General features: G+C 39.2%; 1 protein-coding gene across 1 annotated transcript in view; it reads right to left on the minus strand.

Moving 5' to 3' along the window:
- FREM2 (FRAS1 related extracellular matrix 2) overlaps positions 1-15583 on the minus strand; it is a 169734-nt gene that overhangs the window by 30788 nt on the left and 123363 nt on the right. The window contains exons 7-13 of the mRNA XM_019447696.2: positions 12249-12398; positions 10056-10265; positions 8180-8377; positions 7229-7393; positions 6250-6432; positions 2564-2694; positions 637-795 (exon numbers count right to left, since the gene is read on the minus strand). Coding sequence (XP_019303241.2) covers positions 637-795; positions 2564-2694; positions 6250-6432; positions 7229-7393; positions 8180-8377; positions 10056-10265; positions 12249-12398 — 1196 coding nt within the window. The remainder of the gene's footprint in view (positions 1-636; positions 796-2563; positions 2695-6249; positions 6433-7228; positions 7394-8179; positions 8378-10055; positions 10266-12248; positions 12399-15583) is intronic.

The raw sequence follows: 15583 nt of genomic DNA on the forward strand, positions 1-15583 counted from the left end.
AATAACATATAAAAATAAGTGCATTCCAGTTTTGCTCGCAAGGAACTTATAACTTAAAGTCAAGGAGAGGCAAGTAAAAAGTAATCATAATATGCCATTTTTTAGCGCTATTCCTGTAGATGTAGCTCGTGTTGCAATCACTTCCTCCTGGAATGGCCTTCCCCTGTCTGACTCTTATCTTAAACTGCTGAAATTCCACACAAGTGCCCCAAGCCTCTTCTCACACATGGAGCTGGGGCTCTAGCTGGCTTTCATGGTCACGATCACATCTTACCCTCTGGTAGAGCGACGATTCCTATCCATTTTTCTCTTCCTTAAAAATCCAATTTTTAAGTTTCTTGAGTGCACAGTTCAACCCTTATTTATTTTTCTATCAATGGCAGACCCTGAGATAACAGGAGATAACACACTGTGTACACATCAGTTAATAAACCTTTGTTGGATAAGGAAGAAAAATGGGAGCTTTATTTGACAAACGTTATGTTTTCCTGTCCCCAAAGTTCAAAGCTTATGCCTTGTGGGATTTTCCACTTGGCATTTCTTCATGGCAAAGCCTATCCTACACTGGCTAACATCTATAATTATTTTAAATAGTCATTTTGCAATTTGTCTCAATTTTGTCAATTGCCTACTCACTGTGATACAGACGACAGGATAGCCAGACACAGGTCCGGCACTATCTTTAGCTCTGGAAGTGTCATCGTACATCAGTAACGACACAATTTGAGGGACAGAAGGAAAAGTGACGTCTGCCATGCTGCTCATTTCTTCTATATACACAATGGCTTTGGTGACCTACAGGGAAAAGATAATTACCTTTGATTATTAAAATATTTGGCTCTAGGAGCTTCTATTGTACGGTATGATACCCATGATGCTTGGCACGTCCCTGGCTTCACAATGATGAGAACTGTCACACGCAGGGCCCCTGCAGAGTGACAGGCCCTATGTGGTTTGTTCTGGGTAATTCTGGCACCTTGGCCATATCTTCTGGCACCAGGGGAGGGTGCATGAGCCCAGGGCAGCCGGGGTTGGCCGGTGGTTCACGAGGTATTTGGGTTCTATTTTTCCTCTCCAAATCATGATGATCGCAGCTGAATCTGTCTTGGGTTGAGACATGGAAGACCCATGAAAGGGCCAATTAGTTGCTAGTGGGGAAAAAGCTGAGCGACAGGCTGAAATAAGGCAGATCCTAGGGGTCATGTGATAGCATGGCCATGCTGACGCAGATGCCAGTGAAAAGCGAGGCTTTAAATGAGCAGAGACCAGAAGCACAGCCTGAAGCCCAGGCAGAGCGTGATGCCAGGACACCTTGCCGATAAATTTGCCTTAGCTCCTGAAGAACCTTCTGATATCTTATATATCACAGTTTCCAAATCTATATTCACCTGTGGATTTGTAAAAGAAGCTGTTGTCCCTTGAAGTGACCTGAATGAATCTCTGTTCCTTTCACCCCAAAGAGTTTAATGCAATGCTCCATAAAAATAGCAATAATCATTTTTAATGTGATCAAGGGTTATAAAACATATATACGTGGGAAAGGTTTTCAGCCCATACTTCTTGAATTTTCAATATGACTTAAAAACAAGCCAGGCACTGTAGCAGAAATATCATCAAGTAGGAAAGCTTATAAAATGATAACAAATACTGAAGGGAAGAAATCTGCCCAATTTGGTTTTGTACTAATAGTAAATCAAATAATCAAAGAAACAGTAAATTTAAGCATAGATATTAGAAACATTGGTCTGTGCCTGAAATTATTCAGTTGTAGAGATTAAGGTTCAAATGTCAACATTCTGTGGAAATTATGTGTACCTTGAAGAAAATTGGTCGGTGACACAATTTAAGTGAAATGAGCACAGAAAACCAGTATTAGGACCATAACATTCTGGTCGCTGAGGCTCCAGACATCAATTTGATAAAGCTAGGATGAGCGGTGGGAATTCTGAGGGACAGCAAACTGACGTGGATTAAAATGTACATTTTAATGAGCTGCAGCGCTGAATTTACAGTCTTCTCTTTATGTGGAGATGATGCTCTCTTTCTGGAAATGAATCTCAAATTCGATGGCTGCCGACTGAAATGGAAAGGCTAAATGGGCAGACGTGGGGCTCAGTGACTGTAGTCTCTGAGTTTCTCTGCACATGACTTTTTTTTTTTTTTTAATTTTTAACGTTTATTTATTATTGAGAGACAGAGACAGAGCATGAGCACGGGAAGGACAGAGAGAGAGGAGGAGACACAGAATCCGAAGCAGGCTCCAGGCTCCGAGCTGCCAGCACAGAGCCCGACGCGGGGCTTGAACTCACAAACCGCGAGATCATGACCTGAGTGGAAGTCTGACGCTTAACCGACTGAGCCACCCAGGCGCCCCTACACATGACTTTTCAAAGGAAGAGTAATAGGAGCAACATTTATTTCTGAGGTGAAAAGGGGATTATGCACATCTCCTTTATACGAGGCTTGCACAAAATTCCATTAGTCTACTGTATACCATGTGAGCCTTATATGCATTTTCCCCGATTAAAGTGCAAGCCCTGAATTTGTATCCACATTCTCTTACCTGAGTCTCTGCTATCATGTTCTCATCGGGTTTTAGGTGAACAGTGAAGGCCTCTCTCATTTCTCTGATCCCATCGAAGATTACTTCAATGTTAACAATATGCTGCGTCTCTCCCTCCTTAAACTCAATTTCTACAAATGCAGAATCACAGATTTAAGTCCTTTACACACGAATATGTGAAATTTTTGTCAAGCTTTTTTGACAGTGACTCACAATGAGGAAAAACACTTCACACTGTGGCCCAGTGTCTGTGTGTGTGTGTGTGTGTGTGTGTGTGTGTGTGTGTATGAATAAAATGGAATCACAAGTTTGAAAACATCATTTATTTTTACTTCAGGCCTTGCACTTCAATGTTTTCCATTCTATTCAATTTCATCCAAATAAAATTCTAATCAGGAGCTACTATATTTGTCTGTTGGCCCACAGTCTGAAAAAACACAGAGTAATGGAACAGAAGATCACCAGTTCTAATACTGAGGCGTAACCAGAAAAACTGACTTCTTGGTTCCAGAATTTCTGAGCCAATAGGATCCAAGTTAAGTGACTAATTTTACAAATATTATGAACTGTGAACAGCACTTGCATTAAGTATGTATGGATAATATAAGGTGGATATAAAATTGTTGAGCTTTTTAATATTATATCAAATTATATTTTAAGAAGACTTTTTTCTGTTGTTGGCGTTAATCTTGGAAACTTAGAAAATTCTTTTTTTTTTTTTTAATTTTTTTTAACGTTTATTTATTTTTGAGACAGAGAGAGACAGAGCATGAACAGGGGAGGGGCAGAGAGAGAGGGAGACACAGAATCGGAAGCAGGCTCCAGGCTCTGAGCCATCAGCACAGAGCCCGACGCCGGGCTCGAACTCAAGCCGCGAGATCATGACCTGAGCCGAAGTCAGACGCTTAACCGACCGAGCCACCCAGGCACCCCAGAAAATTCTTTTTGAGAGATGCAAATGGTATTCTTCCCCTCAATCCTGCCCTCACTAAAAACAAATTTGTTTCATTGTCATGAAAATGAAACCCAGTTATGAGAATCCTTTTAACAAATTATTCATTTCAAAATTCTTAAAACGTTAAAAATGAATTGCTTTTACTGAACTCAAGAGTCAGCAGCTACCCATATCATGTGACTTGGATGAACGACTTTGTTGGTTTTCCTGTACCTTTTGAGAAACTGGCTCAGAAGAGAAATAAAAAGTTTAATGCATATCATTCCAATTAGAGAAGATAGCAGATGCTGTTTCCGACGTCACTGAAGTTCAACCATTAGAACTCTAAATTACAAATCCTTTAAAGTGTGGCAGAGGAAAATGTGTCTCCAATGTGTGTTTCTTCTGCTACTTCTATTTTTTTATAAATTATGAAAAAGATTTTTTTTCTTTAAAATTGAGTTAGTAAGCCAGATCCCTCTGAAATGAGTTCTGTTTCTATATACAGCCATCTTCCACATTAGCCTTAGCGTGTTCTTTGAGTCTATTAGTCTTGGGTTTCTCAGACCCTGAGAGAATTTAGGGTTCTTGTTCCGGAGGATGAAAAGAGCTGATCATCTCTGGCCCATCAATTTGTTTGGTCTGACTCCTGTGACATTTCATTATAAAATTAGTTTTTGAAACCAAAAATATCTGGGGATTGCATAGAAAAATACAGATTTTTTTTTAAGTTCTTTTGCACTTTCCTGCTTGGCAAAAGTCAGCTGGCTATGATGGTGCCGGCTTTTCCCAGCAGGGAATGGACTTTATGGTTCAGTAACGCCTCCAACGTGTCATTTTCCCTCCTACGTCACTTGCTTCACTCTTTTCATCACTTGTTTTAGCCCTTATATAAGCAGTCGAGTTTTATAACATCCAGAGCTACAGAAACCCAATTTCTAAGAAGTTAAAAACTTAAGTATTTCTTTTAAATATTTCAAGGACTGTTTTTTCACCGTACACTTGCTAGATGATAGGTAAGTTTCCTCGATGACTCAATTACTTTAGTCTTTATCTGTCACTTTTGACATTTTTAGCACAAAAAAAGTTTCAATTTTTCTTCTATATTTGTTATTTCTGTTTGTTCATTAGGGACTGGCCTCAATTTTGACCACAGGGGAGAAATTAGAATATGGGTTAGAAGAGATGACATTTTAATCGGAAGCTTTAGAAACAGCATGTTTACAATGGGATAAAAGAGGCACAAGCTGATTCACTGATATTTAACCTTTTTCTGACTTCATAGGTCAGTTTACTACAGAGGTATAGTTTTATTTCTGCTTCAGCAAAAAAATTTGTTTTGTTTCCTTGAAAAACATTTTCTGTTAAAGGTCACATTCTCCATCTTTAGAAGGTGTTTCCTTTATGTAAAATCTGCTTATTTACAGAAAAAAGACTTATTTTAGATTTTTATAATTTTGTAGCTAACCAGTTTTTTTCTTCTTTTGGGTTGTATGTGATTTATTTCAAATATAATAATAATATAATAAAATATAATATAATATAATATAATATAATATAATATAATATAATATATATTTAAAATATAAATATATCATTCTTTGCAAAGAGAAAATTCTGAGGATAACTTTGAAGCCTTACAGTAGTCAAACATTTACCATATACGCAAGGAAAACAAGCTTTTTGGTAGAGGATGCTTTTTTTTTTTCCTATTGTCTTCATCAACTTTATTACTGACTCAGAAATAATTGTCCATCATTTTCCAACCTTTTTTTTTTTTTTTTTCACAAGTTAGGAGATCAAGGTGAATGCCTGATGTTGTATGATCAAGAACTAAAGATCGGGGACGCCTGGGTGGCTCAGTCGGTTAAGTGTACGACTTCGGCTCAGGTCATGATCTCATGGCTCATGGGTTGGATCCTCGAATCTGGCTCTCTGCTGTCACTGCAGTGCTCCCTTGGATCCTCTGTCTCTTTCTCTGCCCCTTCCCCCCCACATCAAGAATCAATAAAAACATTAAAAAAAAAGAACTAAAGATTGTTGGTAGCAACAGGTAGGATACTAGAAACAATGTGGATAAGTAGAACTCCACATGATTCACAAACTTACCTTTGACAAAGAAATCAATTTATAGCTATTCTGTCAGCAAATAGCTTATAAAAAGAGAGAGAAGAACTGATTTGTTTTAATTACTCATAAAAATAAATGGTGAAATGGTCCAAAATTTGAAGAAAGAGAGGGGTGGATGAAAAGCATCCATTACGAAATCCTAAGGCCTGGAAAATTCATGGTCTCTTCGGTTGGTATTTCACCGGCCTTTTTCTGCCCTTCATTAACACAGAATTTTGTAGCTTGAAGTTTTAGATTGTTGGTGTTCTATAAACTAAAAAACTATCTCAGCTACCATGCATATTTTCATCGTACTAGAATATTCTAGAATCGAACTTATTTAGTATCCGATTATCATAATAAAGGTAACCCCTATTAAAAGTAAAAGTAGACTTAGAACATAAAGTCATTTGGTCTATTCACAACTTCTTCCCTAAGTCCTCACACATAAACCCTGTAAGTCAAACAGGAAAATTCGGGAACTAAATTCCACTGCCTTTGTTTTTCTGGAAGAGATTAATGTAAAGGGGTATGTCTATTTTTGTTTCAGTTGGATATTTCTCTTCGTTTTCTCAAGGGCACCAGTGCCAATAAATAGTGTGAGCACCAGCCACCAGGAGGCAGGCCCTGGCAACGCCCATACCTTCTGACACAGGGTGATAGTCTTCTCCAGAGGTGGCTGATCCATCCTTGGTGTGGACTCTCACGATGGAAACCTTCGAAGTATCTCCTTGGCGAATCACTGGAATTTTTATAACCACCGACTGTCCTGGTTCTTTGGGTTCACTGACACTAAATTTGGTTTCTCCAAATTTAATGATGGCCTCTAAAATTGTGAGAAATGTGGATAAATTAAAATGTAAGGGGAATACTTTTTCTTCATTTCTAACGTTTCTTTCCATATGGGAAGAACTTAATTAGTGTTACACTCCTGGCATCTCTCCGTCCCCTCACCCATAATTATTGGTGAGTGGGTTAAGAGAAACTGAGTGTGTGAAGTCCAGCTCCTTCCTTGGGAATTAACCAGCCCCAGAGAGCATGTACTCTGGGTGGCCTCTATGTGCCATAAGTCTTACAGGAGTGGGTCTCTGGGAAAACTGATAATAAATTTTCTCGCTGAGGGAGAAACTGCTGGCCCAGGGCTATCTCTACCAGGTGGGAGGTATGAACATTCAAAATTCGGCATTATCTATAAACCATATTCTCCAACATCAACTTTCAATTTTAATGGTTGATTTGGCTCCCCATTTGTCTTACTCTTTTCCCCTATTTCTCAATTGCTTTAAAACCTTAGTCAGAAAGAGGCGGGTGGTACCTGAGTGGCTCAGTCGGTTAACCATCTGACTCTTGATTTCAGCTCAAGTCACGATCTCATGGTTCCTGGGATCAAGCCCCGCGTCAGGCTCTGTGCTGACAGAGTAGACCCTGCTTGCTTGGGATTCCCTCTCTCCCCCTCTCTCTCCCCCTATCCCGCTCATGCTCACTTTCTTCCTCTCCCTCAAAATAAATAAATAAACATTAACAAAAAGCAAGAGGGGGTTATTTACTGAGCCACCAAAAATATCAACATAGAGGGATTTCAATTTCCAAGTTACAGCTGAACACAAGAAATAACGTCTTACTATCAGCATCATCTTGGATCCTTATCAGAGTTTCATTTTGTTCCCCGACTGCAGCCCCGAAGGGGGAGTTGCTGTGTGGGGTGCCAAGAACCAGGCGGAGCTCCTCTACCTCCTCATAGAGTTTGTCGTCCATCAGCTCGAGGACGCAAGGCTTTTCAGTCTCACCTGGCACAGTGATAACGACAGCACGTCAGTTACATCCCATCCCATCCCAATCCCATCCCAGGCCCTAAAGGACACATGGGCTACTAGAATACAAGCACCGCAAGGGCAAGGATGTTGCTTTTTTCCTGCTGTACTGACAGGGCGAAGAACAGTATCTGGCATGTCATAAGCCTCCAATAAATATTTGCCGAATGAATGATTAAATGTTTGAACATATGCAACGAGAGCTCCTACTTGTATGGGAAATTTCTTTAATGTCTGTTTTTAAGTTCTGTCGCTCATCTTAGAAAACAAGGATAATGGGCAAATACCAATTTTATGTATGAATTTCTTGCATCACGATCAGGAAGCAAATTTAGCAGCCTTGTACCGGACGGTCAGAGTTAATGTGACCACAGTGCTAGTTTCTAGTACAATTATGGGATCAAAGTGATCAAACATTTTGAGGCTCTGAATTCACATTAAACGTGTGACATCTGTTTCCTCTCCTTTCTATCGTTTGAACCCTATCTCCCAGCAGTGGGAGATATCTATACAGCATATCTATACAGCTGATATGCCACTGGGTAAACAATACAGCACATCACTGGAAACTAATAAATTAATACGACATGAAAAAGACATTCGTTCAATCTGTGACAGCCTACTCTGCCCGATTCACACGGTGCCCGTAAAACCACGCCATAAGCTTGTGGAAGTCAGGGACATGTATTTTCCTGGTATGCATCTCTCATCAAAAACTCGGCTTCCTCAAATTCCACAGAAAAATGTCAGGCCCAACCTTACCAGGGAGGAACGTGATGACGGAGCCATCAGTGTTTGGACGTTCCTCAAAGTCTGCCATCACCTGTGCAGACCCCTGGCGTGTGTAGCATCTCACCGAAGACCTGTAGTGAATGTCTCCATTCCTGTGGATCATTGCGACTATCTGCCCATCATTTTCATTGCCAATATACACCCGTTCTTTGAATTGCATCTTCGGCACTGCAAAAACAAATGGGCATCAGGATCAAAGTGGACAGAGATCTCCTTGAGGAAAACGGCATTTCAGAGAACCTGGCTTAGTGGCAAGAATAAAGGAACGGAAGTGAGAACTGAATTCCAGTTTCCATGCAGTCACTTGACAATGTTTTGGCGTTAAGCAAATCACTTAAATAAATGAAGTGTTTTGATTTCTCTTATCTGTGAAATTCTGCCCTGCCCATTCCACGGAGTAGGGAGATGCAGTGAAATGGTAAAAAAATAGACAAAACCAGAGACTTTGAGATATCTGTATTTATATATGTTGCTTAATCGTGAGCTTTTCAGAATTACTGAAATTTCTGGGTAATTTCTGAATTATCTGTGAATAACACTCAATATTGTGTATATAATTACAAGCTGAGTTTACCCAGACTATGTGAGAAAAGTTGATAATGAATATAGTATTATATATGTGTGTGTGTGTGTATATATATATATATATATATATATATATATATATATATACTGTTTTTGATACTGAATATTATGGGGGCGCCTGGGTGGCTCAGTCGGTTGAGCGACCGACTTCGGCTCACGTCATGATCTCACGGTTTGTGAGTTCGAGCCCCGCGTCGGGCTCTGCTGCCAGCTCAGAGCCTGGAGCCTGTTTCGGATTCTGTGTCTCCCTCTCTCTGACCCTCCCCCACTCATGCTCTGTCTCTCTCTGCTTCAGAAATAAATAAACATTAAAAAAATTAAAAAAAAATGATCCTGAATATTATGTATATATTTTAAGTGATACCTATGATGGGTGAATTAAACATAGGTCTCATTAACAACAGGCTACATTCTTCCAAGCAACGCCACGATCACCATGGTTGAAACTTATTCAAAACTCCCTCATGAGGATGTGTCAGAGAGCCCTACCATGTGTCCAGCAGCTGCATGACTTAGAACTACAGTTTAGGCACCTTATTAGGGAAGTTTCAAGTGTCTAGAGATGATAGAAGTCTTGTGTTGAGAAGTGGGAAAAGACCATTACATTCAAGGGTCTGTGCAACCCCATGTGGTTCCATCGAGATACTGATGACAATCTCACTTCGTTTTTTTAAATTTGGAAAGAAGACTAAAAGTTTTCTTCTGAGACTACCTAATTTTAACAAAATGGTCAGAAGGAGAAAGGAAGACATGGTCAGATAGGGTATTGTTATGGGTCGAATTACATCCCCTCCAAATTCATAGGTTGAAGTGCTATAACCCTCACAATCTGAAAATGTGACTTTCTTTGAGGATATGGTCTTTACAGAGGTAATCAAGTAAAAATTAGGTCGTGAGAATGGATTTTAATTGACTAGAATTGGTGTCTCTATAAGCAGGGGAAATTTAGACACAGTGACATACATAGAAGATAATGTAAAGGCACATAAGGACAAGATGGGTATCTATAAGCCAAAGAAGAGGCACGAAACAGATCCTTCCCACACAGCCCTCGGAACAAACCAACCTTGCCGACATCTTGATTTTGGATTTCTAGCCTCCAGAACTGCGAGACAAAAAATTGTGGAGTCTATAGCACTTTCTTATGGCCGCCCTAGCAGACTTCTACAGGTATGTGAACCCCAGCTCATCATTTTACTTAACGTGTATATAAACTCTAGCCTATCATTTTACTCATCATTGTCAATTAATAAACACTCACAATCTGAGACAGAATCATTTATGGACACTGTGGCTTTGCTGGGCTCGCCAAGGGCAGCGTTCATCGGCATACGAAGCACCAGTTCAAATTTCTCAATTCCCTCCAGCACTGGTTGCCCGAGATCGTCCAGGATGGTAACACGAACAGTCTGCATGTTGACTCCAGGTGCAAAATCTAAATTACGGCTGATTCCCACATAGTCGGTTCCAGCTATACGAGTAACAAAAGAATGATTCAGTCAGGGGCTGACTAAATTAAACAAGATTATGAGATGCAAATTATGTAGACCTATTTGTGATTCTTTAAAAAAATATATAGACCGGTATTACATTGCAAAACGTACATTTAACGAAATGCAAAAGATTAGTATCATATAGTTTTTTGAGATAGTAGAACAAAGACCAGGTTCTGAACTTTATTTTCTTTATGTCTAATGAGCTATTTTAGCTTTGGTTACATAATTCTTCTGTTTTTATTTTAGAATTCTCGAATAGAGCTAATAAAATTCAGGTCTGAGTTAATCAGCACATCAATCATATATATGATTATCGTAAAATTACCTATGAAATACATACATTTAAAGTTTGTTAACATCAGTTAAATATCTATATTTATTTTCCAAAGCTGCAAGAAAATATCCTACTTAGGTGTGTGTTTGTCTGTTGGTTAAAGCAACATTTCAGATATAAGCCTTTGTCCCTCTCACTCTACCCATACTCGCCACAGGAAAAGAGAGCAGCCAGCTTTTATTCTCAAAGACACATCTGGTCTTTGGCTTATTATTTTCCAGACCATGGGGTGCAAACCTAGTGTCAACACCTCAATTTATGTCTAAAATAGTTACAAACAAAACTGTCTGTCAATCTTTAGGGAATTCATAAAGGCTGAGAGTGGGTGACAAGGTTTCCATATTATTGCTTCTTTGTTTTCATACCTTCTGTTCTCCTAACCCTCATTTTATATTCTCTCTACCTCTGAATATGCAACTGTGAGTGTATATGCCCTTAATTCATTTTTTTGAAATCTCCATCCAAATGTCCTTGTGGTTCTTCCAGGATTTTTCTTTTCCTCTGCTTCATCTTTAATTTTCATCTTTCTCCGATTTGAATTTTTTCTTAAAAAATGATGAATTCAGGGAATCAAATACTTACTGGACACTGACTACATGCAAAGTATTATGCTGTTTCCACTACATTAAAAAGGTTAAAACTTCAGTGTGACTTTTAAAATGATATGGTCCCTGCTTGCTTTGTGTGACGAGTGTGTGATGCGTGCGTGATGTACGTGTGTGTGCACACGAGAAAGACAGAGTGTGTATTGTTGGCAACTTAGAAGAAGAAACAAAGGACATTCCTAATCCTATGCTTACCCTAAACTTTATGATCAGCTCTTTGGAGCTGTACATTCCAGAATAAAAGCAAGCATGGACCAGATAGGGTAGCTTATATACTGAAGCATGGAAAAGCCTTTCGGATCTGAAGTATTTATGGGGACATCTGGTTAAAATGAGGAGGGAACCAGGTCGGAGATGCACATCTTCAAGATACTTACCCTTCATTAGATTTCTGTGAGAGTGGCTGGCAAGATCATTCCTGTGCACACTGACGCCATAATATGCAATGATGTTAGATTTGCAAAGTGTAAATCTAATGAATTAGAATCTAATGAATTAGAGAACCAATTCATGCAAAGAAGGCATTAGAATTTAGAGTCTTTGAGTTCTGTGTTTGTAACGAAGCCTCTGATTTGTGGCTTTAAAATATTTTTTTAAATGTTTATTTATTTTTTGAGAGAGAGAGAGAGACAGAGAGAGAGAGACAGAGTGTGAGCAGAGGAGAGGCAGGGAGAGACAGAGACACAGAATCGGAAGCAGGATCCAGGTTCTGAGCCGTCAGCACAGAGTCTGACGCGGGGCTCGAACCCACGAACCGTGAGGTCATGACCTGAGCTGAAGTTGGATGCTTAACGGACTGAGCCACCCAGGCACCCCTGATTTGTGGCTTTTAAATGTATTTTCTCACAGTAATAAAGAGAGCCTAGACTTATCTCCTGTATAATAATAATTTCAGAAAAAGTTCCATTCATCCAGACCGCTTTAGTAGGAATGCAGTATGTTAGCTTTAAAGTCTTTTGCTTCATGGTGAGTTGAATACTGTAGAGCAATCGGAAGAGCTGCCGGAGGAAACTGCTCACCATCAGCAGAGGGGGGATCTGTTTTCCGAGACCTCACGGTGACACTGGAAGGCTTGGACAGGTCTGTGCCCGTCCTCCACACCCGCACTTGCACGTAGCCGGCGCTCTCGTCCACGGAGTACTCGACGTCGCCGAAGTAGAAGACGGGTTCTGTGAAGAATGAGGCAGTGCCCTTTGGATTATTTGTATTTTGTCCATATCAATCCTTACCGACAGAATTCCAGAGAAGAGAGAGCTTTATTGAACTGACTCCCTTAGATCAGATTTTCTCCTTTCGGTAAGAGAACATCTCTTTAATCTGTTGATTTAGATCGTTTTCAGGGCGAAAAAGCCTTTGTTGAAAAAGAAAAAAAAAATTTATGGTTAAGTGCCTAATGGAACGTTCTCATTTTGAGGCTCAAATTACTTTGTCCCCCATATGTGGGATTATAAGTGGCTTCTAAATGTATTTCCTGGAAGGTTAGCTAGTAAAATAACCCCCAAATGAAACAAAACACACGGGCTGAATTGTTGTAAGTTTGGTCAGACGGCTCAGTGTATCATCTTTTCCCAAGCCTTCAGCCCGGAGACTAGTTGCATTATGACATTTTCTGGTCCATTACGTTTGGTCATAATCTGGTGTAACTGGGTCTATCATGACTACTGCAGAGTTAGCACGTACTGGCATAATTGGACTAAATATATATGATTACCCATCCTGAAGACTTTAGGAAGACCACTATAGGTTACTTATAACTCTGTAGGTAGAGTGGGGTGCCTAAGCCAACTGAAGTTCCACTAGAAAAATAATCTCATACCAAGGTATTAGTCTTAAATATGTATGAAAATGATGTGACTTAGGTCATTAAGGTAAGACGCATGCTCTGAAGACTCTGTATTTTTCTCTGGTTTTGGTGATGAATTGATCTAATCATCATTCTCTGTGTGATTCTGCTTGTGACCAACAGTTTACCTTGTGAGACAGCTGACACAAGTCTGAGGGACAGCGAGAGATAGCTGAGTAATGAAGAACACTGAGAGATCATTTGTGTTCTGACTTGTAAAAAAACTTACTTTGAAATATTTATAGGTCATAGGAAGGTACAGAAATTATAGGGTATATACTTACTCACTGTGAGCTTATTTTAGAATCAAACTTTGACAAAGATAAATGAATTGAGTGTAGACACAGAATAATAAGATTTGAGACATTTTAGTCATTTGTGTCTGGTTTCATAAGACTCAAAAGGACTGAGTCTAGAAGGTCATAGGGCTCATCAGTGTTCCTTAAAACACAAGACCATTAAAGAGCTGACCGCCATGTTTCTGAGCATCTAACTGAATTACTAACACCCAATAATCAAGCAAAACCCTACAATCATGGCTTACAACCAAAGGAAATCCATTTTGTGCCCTGTTTAACTTGAGCATAAATTCTTTATTTCTCTGACCCAAGTAAATTACCTTTGTTAAAACCAGAAAATAATGTTTTTCTTTGTTTCTTCATGTGGGGGGAGGGGCATACTTATCCAAGTTCTCCTGAACTTTTGGATAATACAAAACCAGCCTTGGACATTTTGTTTGCATATTTTGGTTCAGGGGGTGATACATCTGCCCAGGGCATACTTTACCTCCTTCTCATCCTTCCACAACTTGGATGGTGTTAGGACAAGTGAGTGTGTGTGTACATGTAGGTGTTATCTTATTAACCTCAGTCAAGGCAGACCTCAAATACAAGCCAATAAATTCCTTACATTTCTCACACCTAAGTAGGGGCCAAAGGTGAAGACAGTCTGAAAATGCTTATTCTGACCGAATGGCCAAACCAGGCACATCTGTGTTTGTATGTATGTTTTATGGAGGTCTGGTCATCCGTATCCGATGTGATCTCTCTGTCTCACATGGCTGGCAAACCATATCATCATACAAACTAGGTTTCCAAGTTAAGGGAGAGAGTTGTGAAATGCAGTGGGGGGGGGGGGAGGGTGTTCCTATTAAATAACAGCATCTCTCATCTTCCATCCCCCTCTTCCTCATGGATATTGACTAGAAGTGGAACAGATTAAATCATGTGAGGGAGTCTGACTGTTAAACACAAAATGGGCTACATATCAGAGGCAAACTGGTGTTCTGCATGTGTGTGTTCAGACTCATTTCGTCTACAATATGTTGTTATGTGACGGTTTAATGCAGAGTTCATATAAGGACAAACTGAATGAGTCCTATGTAGCACTCTGAAAATTATCCAACTTGTCGATCAGAGTGAAGATTAATGATAACAGTTACCCTATTAGAAAACGAATCACATGTCTGACACATATGTTTTATAGGCATGTGTGTGTGGTGTGTGTGGCAGAGAGGCAGAGAAGAAGAGCAAGGGATGGGAGGTCCTGGTCCATGCAACAAGCTATAAATAATATGATTTATGTGAACGGTACAAACCATATTATCACAATTGCTTATCGTACAGTACGGTGTTCCCTCCAGCAGGAAGAAATTGGGCAAATGGAAAAAGGTTTTAACCTTATATCTCACAATTTTACTACAGTAGCCAACAGAAAGCATTAGAAAAGGTATTTATTTCCTTAAAATTAGTTTTGTGAAAATCAGTAGATTTATTTATGTGATTTCTTTCCCTCTCTGTGCTTCACTGATGATAATTGGAAAACTGATCTATTAATCAATTGTAATCATTGCAGTTAAAGTATAAAGTGATTAATACAATAAGCTTAAAACACATTCAATAGTTTTTATAAGAAAAAATTCTTGTGAACTGCTTAGTTTCTTAGGATATGAATAAAAATGAGTGGCTAGACATTACTACCTCTCTATCTTTTCACCGTAGTTGGATGAGAACTGAAAAGAATAATTGTTATTGCTATTTCAAGTTCTCAATACCTTGTAAAAAACTTCTACAATTTAAATATTGTTTATAACTGTTACCATTTGGACCGAATCTCATATACTAAATAAAGGAGTTAAAAAATCATTCAAGCAGTGAGTTGAGTTATAATCACTCAAGATAAATGGCAAGATGTTCCTGGAACATTTTAATGCATAGATAATAAGCAAGAAAAAGGATGCAAAGAATCAACAAATGAAGATTGTCAACAGCTGAAGGATACCTACGCAAAATCCAGAAGTGCTTGTCCTGGAAAATTACTATCATTTATAAGTAAGATTTTAACTCCCCTATCTTTGGCATGTTTTGTTTGCATGTTTTATTTCTAGGAGCTTGGTTTCCCTTAAAAGTTAACTGCAAGGGGGCACCTGGGTGGCTCAGTTGATTAAGCATCCAACTCTTGGTTTCGGCTCAGGTCATGATCTCATGGTTTCATGAGTTCGAGCCCCACATC

The sequence above is a fragment of the Panthera pardus genome, unplaced genomic scaffold (genome assembly GCF_024362965.1).
Source record: "Panthera pardus isolate Hobbes unplaced genomic scaffold, ASM2436296v1 HiC_scaffold_1, whole genome shotgun sequence".
NCBI classification, from domain to species: domain Eukaryota; kingdom Metazoa; phylum Chordata; class Mammalia; order Carnivora; family Felidae; genus Panthera; species Panthera pardus.